Consider the following 9,766-nt stretch of genomic DNA (forward strand, 5'->3'; position numbering starts at 1 on the left):
TCCCTGTTGGTTTGGAGAGTGCTTTGAAAGTCACTTGATACCTCTCCATTTTAGCTTCCCTTCCAGGTCTGAGGGACCCAAAGTACATTCTCAAGAAACATTATAAGAAGAAAAATGTGAACAGCTTTAGCTAACTTCTTCTGGTGTCACAGACAGTGGGAATATTGTAAACCCCATTTTTCATCATCAGTGGACAAGGGAAGAAGCGTATAATATGTCTGGACTTCTGTAAGGTCTTTGACATGGCCCCTCACAACATCTCTCTTCGAATTGGAGGAGGATGGATTTCATGGGTGGACTGTTTGGTGGATCAGGAATCGGTTGGACAGTCACATCCAGAGGATAGTGGTCAATGGCTCAATGTCCCAATGGACACCGGTGATGAGTGGTGTCCCTCAGGGGTCCACACTGGAAACAGTGCTGTTCAGTATCTTCATCAATAACACAGATGGTGGGATTGAGGGCACCCTCAGGAAGTTTGCAGATGACACCCAGCTGATTTATGCAGTTGACACATGGGCTCTGAACAACCTGCTCGAGTTGAGTCACTGCCTCTGGCAGAGGGGTTGAATGAGATGACCTTTAAAGTCCCTTCCAGCCCAAACCATTCTATCATTCTGTGATGCTATGATTTTTGGCTGGAGCAAATGCAGAGCTGAATAAGATGTTACAGCAGAAATGCAGCACTAGGATAAAGCAGCCAACTCCTGGCAAAGGCACAGCACACAGCTGGGAGCAGGGACACCATGAATGGTCCATCCATTTGACAAAACATTCCTGCTTTCATGGACTGGCTCCAAAGTACATCCTGGTCAATTGTCCAGCCAAGCTGGCCAGAAATTCCCATCTTACTCAGTTTTAGTAGAAAATGTAGCTGCATCACATACAGCTAGTGTGTGAGAATGTAACTTATGGATATTTCCAAAAGTATTTTACCCAAGATCTCTGGTACTGATGCCCAGCTGCTCCCGTTTAGAGCAGCTTAACCGAGTGTTTGCAAATTTCTTTCCCAAAGGTACCGCGTTGTGGTCCCGTACCCACCGCAGAGCGAGGCGGAGATCGAACTGAAGGAAGGTGACATTGTGTTTGTGCACAAGAAACGGGAGGACGGCTGGTACAAAGGGACGTTGCAGAGGAACGGCAGGACGGGCCTCTTCCCCGGGAGCTTTGTCGAGAGCTTCTGAGGACGAATCGCCACTCTCTCAACTGAGGAGCTTTCAGGGGAAACTGCATAGCACAAGAAGAGACAGCAAAGAGAAACTGGACTGATAACCACTGCCATTTTTATTTCCAAAGACTTCCCCCAGGCCCTTCAGTCTGCAGCTCTGGAGACACAGTGCCCCGCTGTGCTCCCGAGACCGTGTGCGGTGCATACAGTGGTATGTTGAAGTAGTGCCTTCCACCTGGAATCACAGACTGAAAGGACGCCCATCTGGATTGTAGTAACTAAACTCTGGCTGTTAACCTTTTTGTGTAAATTATAGAGAGGATATCTTTAAAAAAATTAAGAGGAAAGCTGTTATATTGCTGTAACTTATTTGTCAGAGCTGCAGTGTTCTTATTACTGGCCTATGCAAGATGGATTTGAGAGTTCAAGGAGGTGTGCTAGGAAGCTCTTAAACTGGGATTTTGTTTTTACCAAGGGAAGAAGAGGGGAGGGTGGAGAAAACCCCAGCTAAAGATCAGTGCATCATTGTGCAAGTAAGAATGAGGAGTCCAAAATGTTAATGTCATGCTTTCTATATACCTCAAAGACATGCTGCGCAGGTTTGTTGGTGCGTATTGGTGTTAAGTACTCAGAGTGCCACACCACCCCATGTCCTGGCACTGCTGCCAGGGAGGTCCTGGAGGAAGCACAGCTCCACCATTAAACTGTGGTTATTTGAGCAGAATCCCTTTTGCCTGTCTTCTGCCCGTACTATATGCAGCATGGATTTTTGTCCTTCGGTATCACTTTCCATTGCTTTTTTGTACGACGTACCTTTTTACTGTAAGAATTGCTCTACTTTATATATATTCCTACTAGATCAGACATTTCCTCTTTTTCATACATCTGGTGCTATTTTTTTTAATTGTTAAAGATTTGGTTAAACAGAGAGGCTGCAACAAGATTTGCATTCAACATCTGAAATTAGAAACATACCTGAAGATTGAGATCAGACTGCTTGTTCTTGCATCATAGAGGAAAAGAGAAAAAGCTGCATGGTCACCAATAAATATACCTGGGGGGGCTGCCTGTGGAGCACACACATGCTTGCTCTCTCCTACATATTTAGAGTGGCTGAAGACCCATGCTGAAGCACAGCATTCTATCTGGAGAGTGATAATGACTCCAGAATTGGAAGTCATTCCCAGAGGAGTAATTTTAATTGACTTTTTCATGGCAATAAGAAGAACACTGCAGGTTCTAGCACACACAGGGACCGTGGAGTTTTCCTCTGTCATTGCATGACAGAGACGAGAGCTGATCTGCGACAGCAGTAATTAGTGTTATGGAAATGTGATTTCTTACTGTAGAAATGTACAGTTCTGGAGACTGTTGGATTTCTTAACGTCGTCAAGCTACAATACAAACTGTATCAGGCAATATAAGCTTCCATCTACCAGGGACTTAAAGGTGCAATAAATGCAAGGTGAGTTTAGCCAGTAATTTGTGTGAAAAAAAATGAGAAAAAAAGTCATAATGCAATTGTTGAGAGTATTTAAAAAGACATTGGCTCTTGAGGAGTGAATCGTATTGAAAGGCCTTTCATAGCTGTGTCCATACCTTGCCTCTGACAGCAGCTGGCTGTTTGCCAAAGCCCACATGTGCTGGGTGTTTAGAAGCATGTTGGAGACACTGTAACCTGGAGATGATCTTATTAAAACAAAGAGGCCCGGTGGGTGAGCATCATCACTGCATTACCAGTATTTCATATGCGAAGGTGTAAGTTTTGTTTTCATTCAAGCCGTGTATAACTAGTACATATCAAAACCCATGTAAGTGAGCATTCCTGTTTAAGTTCAGCTCTGTGACTTTGTTCTCTGTAAAATAAGTTCTTCTTGCTGTCACATGTTAACAAACCAATTCCAGAAACACAGTTCATCGCCAAGTATAGCACCTTCAAACCAGGAGGCATCACTTTCAGGGTGTTTCTTTTTATACTTGATGTTGCCGCATTTGTTGATATTCCAGATTGTAATGAGTCAGTCACTAAGAATTTAGTTACTGTTAAGAGGAAATTGCCTTTTTATAACCAATAAGAGACTGAAGAAATGTCTTCTGGAAAGACTTGCTTGAGATTAGAGCCATATCTGTTCCACTTACTTGGTCCAGGTCAGAACTGGTGTCACTGCACCTCAAACAGTAAACTGCACAGTTAGGCAGCCAGCAATGCCAAAATGCATGTTACTGATTCCAATAAAATTCTGGGTTAGATCTGTCAGAGATGAGATTCTTTCTGACAATTTACAGTGGTTAAAATGTTCTTTAAATTCTGTTCCGTGGCTATTTACTACAGTCAGAAAAATGAAACAGGATGGCAGTTTGCATGCTGCCTATTCTGTTTAGCCAGATCTAAAATGGTTCCAGATTTCCACCGTTTTATGCTTAACTCTAAGAGGACAAAAGTTGGTGTGTGAGAGGATCAAGGAAAACATGCAGATATCATATCATTAAATCAGTGCTTTAAAATCAGTGCGGTTTTTTTTTTTTTTTTTTTGCAAGGAGGATGATGGTTTTTTTGAATGGTTGACAACCCTTCCAGTCATACCTTCTTCTAGGAAAAATATGGGGGGAAGGGGAAGAGGTTTTCTATTTTGATAGCAGCTGTTTCTGGGCCCTCTTTATTGCTTATCACAGTTTGGGTTACTGAGTAATCTTCTTGGACAAATCACTTCCATGCCAGGAGCACAAGTATTAAGGTGAGCTTAATACAGCCCAGTGATACAAAAACATGACCCAGTGCCATTCAGAAAGTCCTGAGAGAGGTTTGACTCATACTGTGGTCTGGTTTTTACCTGTCATGTCAGGAAAAGAGGGAGGAGAGGGCATCTCTATCTCCTGCAACAGGGCGGGGAAAAGAAAAGATTCCTTCTGGTGGCCTCAGTTTGTAAAATGCCAGGTTTGTTCTTCTAGAAATGGGTTCAAGTAATTGAACAATTCCTTTGAACTTTGCACAGCTCAGAAAATGTTTTTGTTATACATGAATGTTAATGTGATTTAGGAAATGTTGGCAGATATGAGTACAAATGAACTACAATGACTGTGTTTCTGATTCTTTAAATAAAATAAGTATTAAGGCAACTTGACTGAGGATTCTCTATTAGACAACAAGGGGAACAAGCAGTGTAAGCTGCTCTGAGGTTTGCAAAGAAAATAGGGAAGACTCCTCTGCAAACCCCATAGGAATTCCCACATAAATAAAAACCTATTAGTGGTAAGAGGTGCCCAAACAGGAGTCAGAATCTCTGTTTTTTCTTTTGGCACATCTAGGATTTCTTCAAAATCTTGAGAAGTTAATAACTTACCTGTAGAGAAGTGTGTAGGTCCAGAGAAAGAGAGTGGGTACAGGCCAGGAGGAGGCAGGAAGGTGGCAAGGGTAAAGATGTGGCAGAGAGGCCAGGAGGGGATGTGGAAGCAATAAATTGGCAAGGAAAAGAGCAGCCTCTAATGGTCCAAATGGGCTTCAGGGGTGCTCTGAGGTCACCTGGTGGGTTGAGCAAGTTTGTTGGCAGAGGAAGACCCCTTTCCTCCTGCCATGGGTAGGCTTGGGCATGGGGTCAGCAGGGTCCATGTGTCCTCTTGTGTCCTTCCTTGGCAGCGTACAGCCATACAGCCAAGGAACGGGAGGAGAGGGAAGGAACAGGTGCACCCTAGGCAACTGAATGCCCCTTAACTCAGGTGAGGGGTGTAAGCCCATTTTTGGACAAGGCCTGAGATTTCCATTCAGCAGCACAGTGCAGAGCATCTGGAGGGGGAACATGAGTCCATGAGTAGGTCTGGATGTGTTTGCCTTGTTTTGGCAGACACCTCTGGAAGAGGCACCCACAGGTGGTGATTCTTTGCACAGTTAGGGAGCACATGGGGCAGGGGTGAGCGAGGCACAGCTAACTCACCAGGTCATCTGCATGGGAGGTGATGAATCTCTTTTTGCCCCAGCTGGATCCTGAGTCAAAATTCTGAAATGTGGGAACCACTAGAATTTAAATGTGGGCAGGCAACACCTCTCTCTCTGCTAGGCCTTGCTGGCTGTCTGACAAGGAGTGTGGTGCAAAATGCTGCACAGAGAAGCCTGCCAGCTACTTCCAAGCTGGTCTGGTGTGCCAGTCCCCTCCACACTTGGCCAGGTCCTGTTCCTCTGGCATTTCTCTGTTCTCTGCTGCCAGCACATACTGCACACTTCACCCAGCCTTCGTACTGCATGTCACCCTGTGCTTCTGCTCCAGTGCCTGATACAAATTTAGGCCATGTTTTGAAAGAAAAATAATCATCGTAAAATTGTTACACGGTTTGACTGTTCCTAAATGCTCATGGAGAGCAGAACCACCTGGACAACATCTGCAGGGCTTTCCTGCAGCCAAAAGCTCTTCCTGACATCAGCAGCTCCTTATACATGGTGAACCTGGCAGCTACATGGCTTGGTTAGTTGGTGCCAAACCAAATAAATGAGCTGTACTGGAAGGAAAGCCAAGAGGTGCTACAGTCTGGAGAAGGCCCTGTCTTCGCGCCCCAGCCTTTCATGTAGCAAAAATAACTTTCCAAGTGGTCACAGATGTATTTCCAACCACTGAGGCATGGGTGTCTACCCTCCCTTCAGAACACCACTCGATTTTTCTCAGGCACCATGCAGCACCACCTGTCCCACAAAGCGGCCATGAGCCAGAGCACTGAAGAGCTTGTGCCAAGATGGTCCCCTCACAGCACGTGCCAGCCAGCCTGTGTGAGTCCCCCACATTTACAGTCCAGCTCAGTTGCAGGTGAGCCTACCTCTACTTGGGTCTCTTCTTTGCTCCCTAAGGAGACCCCAGCAGCCCCAGGGAAAGACAGCCAACATCCTGCTGACTTGGCCAGGGAGTCACTGAAAGCTGTTTCCAACACAAATGGCTCTTTTGCACCAGCCAAGATGCAATGCAATGTTTTTGCAAGTGCTACAGTAATGGCCTCGCACACAGGATTTGTGGCCTCCTGTGTGACACACACGTGTGTGCAGAAAAGCCCACGAGCAAGGAGTGCTGCTGGGGGTGGGGCTGCACTGGTGCTACCTGCCCACCCCTCTCAGACAGGGCACTGGAAAGGACAGGACTGGCTTTTTAGTTAAGAGTGTGCATCCTTGGGGTAAATGCCTTGCCTGGGGAAACCTGGGGTTGGTCAATGCCATCAAATGACAGGGTGAGCGATGGGGGAGCTGCCTTTGGTGGAGGGGTTGCTGTCAAGCATGGAATCCTCGTGGGGAACACAGGAGTGATGGGGGCACAGCTAAGTAAGGGGGCAGAGGAAAGTGAAGTCATTAAGGCAGGAGGGAAGGGAGAAATGTCTTTAACTTACTGTCAGAGAAGGAAAGCATATTACATTTGTGTTCTGCATCTGCACGAAGGCTTGGTAGAGCTGCTGCCAGTCATGTCAGTGTGTGCAATCCCCCGCTGGCCCCAGGAGTGCAGCTGTGGGGTGTGCGTGGCAGGAGTGGAGGGCAATCCCGTTGCCAGGAGGGCATGTCCTCTGCCATCCCAGCTGGCCAAGGGGGACCACAATGAGTGCTTAAGGGCCAGGATCCCCAACCATGGTACTGGCACAGACCAGGAGACTCTGGAGACAGTGTCTGATAGTGCATCTCCAGCTGCTGAGTGGACACATGCCCAAGGAAATCCACAGGGACCCCTGGCTTTGCCACTGAATCAGGATGGGAGTCAAAGTCTGATACATCCCTGACCCAGAGGTCGTGACCCTGCCCCACATCACTGCTGCCTCCATGAGGCACGTGGCTCTCATGTGTGATGCTGCACAGCCAAGGGGAGCTGCCCCCCCACACCTTTCTCCCCAGCAACACCAGAAAGGAATTCCCTTTCTCCTTCTCATGGGTATGTTGAATTTGCCCGACAGCTGCCCACTGGAAAATCAGCCTTGAAGACAGGAGGGCAATTTGTTAAGGATTTTCCCTGTCCCCTCCCCAGATAATTGTCTGGGATCTGCGTTAATGGAAACATAAATTGACTGCCACTCTGCTAAATGACAATCAGGTTTTGTTTGACAGAGCTAGGAAGTATCTTATCCTGAACATTGGCATCAAACAATCTAAATGCAAATCGTGAAGTGTTTAGGGGTAAGGAGGCTATTTATCTTCTGATGAGGTTATGTAACAATGCAGGGGGGGAGAGAATTGCCTTCAATTCCTAAAGGCTATCAAAAAGTGTGATGCTTAAACCGTGGGGCCAGTGTTTACATTTTATTTTAATGGACCAGATTCAGTTATTTGGTGTGGATTTTCTTTTAACAAATCACTTTTTTAAACAAGATGAATCACAGTGGCATTTCAACCATATTTCAGCAATTCTCAGGCACCCAGGTTAGCGTGGAAAATGACAGAGCAGCCATCATTTTAATCCTGTTATGTCTATTGCTCCCAGCTTGTTCTCCTCTGATGAAACATACTGCTGTGCCTCGAAGAGGCAGGAAAACATTTGCTGCACTCATGGCTTATTTCTCTTGTTAGATTACCAGGTTTATACCTGCCAGCAGTGCCCAGGTACCTCCAACTCTTACACAGGAACATTTACAGGACACAGCTGAAAACGTGAAATGCAACCAGCTGCTTGCCAAGACGCCACCATGTGCTGGGGTTACTTCTCATGCCGGATGCCCCACGCTGGATGTGCAGCAGCTTTTGTGCCAGTTGGTTGTTAAACAACAAAAAGTCACTGCAAAATTCAAAACTTTCAGAGCTGCTCAGCACAGCGCTCCTGCACAACGCTCCGCACTGCCGGGGCAGTGTGCCGGGCTGGCATCTGCAGCAGTGCCCCTGCTGGCATCGTGCCCTGTGGCATTTTCCACAGGGAAATAGTTTTCTTTAGTCTTGTCCACGGCTGCTCAGGGGGGTCAATAACCTGAAGCTTTCAGCAGCTTGCAGAACTGGTCTCCCTGAAGTTTTTCCACTCCAAGTTTGTAATCTAATCTTCTCAGAGCTTGATTTAGACTTCTTCATTTCTCCATAAATTAAGAAGCAGGCTTGAGTTTATTCCAAGAGTTTTGCTCATCTGGGAGGCAAAGGAAGGAAAGGATTAATGTGTCATTTTTATTTTCCCATTTAAATATGTCTCATGCAGAAGAATGAGCATGAATCTCTGCAAGGCAGGAAAAAAGCAATAGATCTGTGAAAGTGACACAAGTTGTGTGTGTATAAATTGTTGGGCCTGTAGATCACTTGGTGAAGACCATCCAAATAACTCACACAAATGTATGAATAAAAGGACATTCGAATGTAAGTGGATACCACAGGAGATAATCTGGATTTGTAGAAAGGGAAATGAGTGAGTAATGACAGAAGCCTCTTTTAGGAGGGAGTAGCCAGGATTTTGGTTTCACCCACTGCCTCTGTGGTGGAGACCTTTAGGGACCAGCCAGGGCATCCCTTGAAAGGGACTCACTGAACCACAGGAGAAGGACCATGGGCAGTTCCACAAATTTGACCAGTTTGAGAACACCTGTTTAACTTACAGCTGTTAGAAAACACAGCAGGTGATTTTCCAAAGGCTTTGATGATGTGGCTGACAACCTGCAGCTCTTGGGAGCGACCAAGATAGGGACAGATGGTGGTTACTGCTCCACAAGTTGAACACAGGGTGTGACTCTTGGAGTATCCTGTGCAGGGCCTGGAGTTGGACTTGACGATCCTTATGTATCCCCTCCAACTCAGCACATTCTGTGAACATTCTGTGAGCATACGACAGACTTTGCCTTCACTACTGTGATAAATACATATACATAAACCACACACATGAATGTATGCATTTACATACTCATCTCCTCATGCATATCACCATCACTCCTTTAGTACCAGAAAAGAGCCAGGCATTTCTGCTGAGCTGCATGCCATCTGGATTGATGTCATTTCAGCTGGTCCAGGGCTACCTGTGTTTGCAACTGGAGCACGGGGTCCACTGGAAGAATTTCAGATGTCAGCTGTAAAACAACACCAGGAGGTTGAGGAAAACTACCCTGAGGTCTGAGCTGTGACTTCCTTGTCCATTCTGGCAGTTTCTGAATTTCTTCTGATGACCTCTCCCAGTTTAGTGATGCAGCAATAGGATCCATTTAAGGAATCATCCAATGCCCAAATTTTCTACTGATGTCAGAGAACTCTGAAACAGGTACTTTAAAAGGAAACTGAAGCAAAAAATTAAGCCCTCCTTCCTTCAATTCTCCAGCCCTCACAGAAGAGCCCTTAATTAAATAGAGCAGCACTCATTCAGATTTAAAGGCAGTAAAATGCATTTTTGAACATGGCTTAATATGAAAAGCAGTGGCCATATTGTACCTCCATCCATTTACCCTGATCAAAGGACAGTAAATTTCTCTGGAAACTCATACCAAATTAATACTGGATTTTGCCCAAGACAGTTTGTTAAAAGCACTGCTTTGCTTTGTCTGAAGAAATACTCACTAGCTGAGAGAGGGGAGCACAAGAAAGCCAGGGAGAGTAACTGGGGTGGGGAGGATCAGGTCTGCAGTGTCTGGTTATTTATGTGAAGCAGAGAGCTGGTGAGTGCCCCCAGGCACCTTCCAGCCTCCACA

General features: G+C 45.9%; 1 protein-coding gene across 1 annotated transcript in view; it reads left to right on the forward strand.

The window, feature by feature from the left end:
• The window catches only part of SH3RF3 (SH3 domain containing ring finger 3), a 249,081-nt gene extending 244,796 nt beyond the window's left edge, over positions 1-4,285 (forward strand). The window contains exon 10 of the mRNA XM_033051735.1: positions 1,016-4,285. Coding sequence (XP_032907626.1) covers positions 1,016-1,184 — 169 coding nt within the window. The 3' untranslated portion in view covers positions 1,185-4,285. The remainder of the gene's footprint in view (positions 1-1,015) is intronic.
• The last annotated feature ends 5,481 nt before the right edge of the window (positions 4,286-9,766 follow it).

Source organism: Catharus ustulatus, chromosome 2, assembly GCF_009819885.2.
Source record: "Catharus ustulatus isolate bCatUst1 chromosome 2, bCatUst1.pri.v2, whole genome shotgun sequence".
NCBI lineage: Eukaryota > Metazoa > Chordata > Aves > Passeriformes > Turdidae > Catharus > Catharus ustulatus.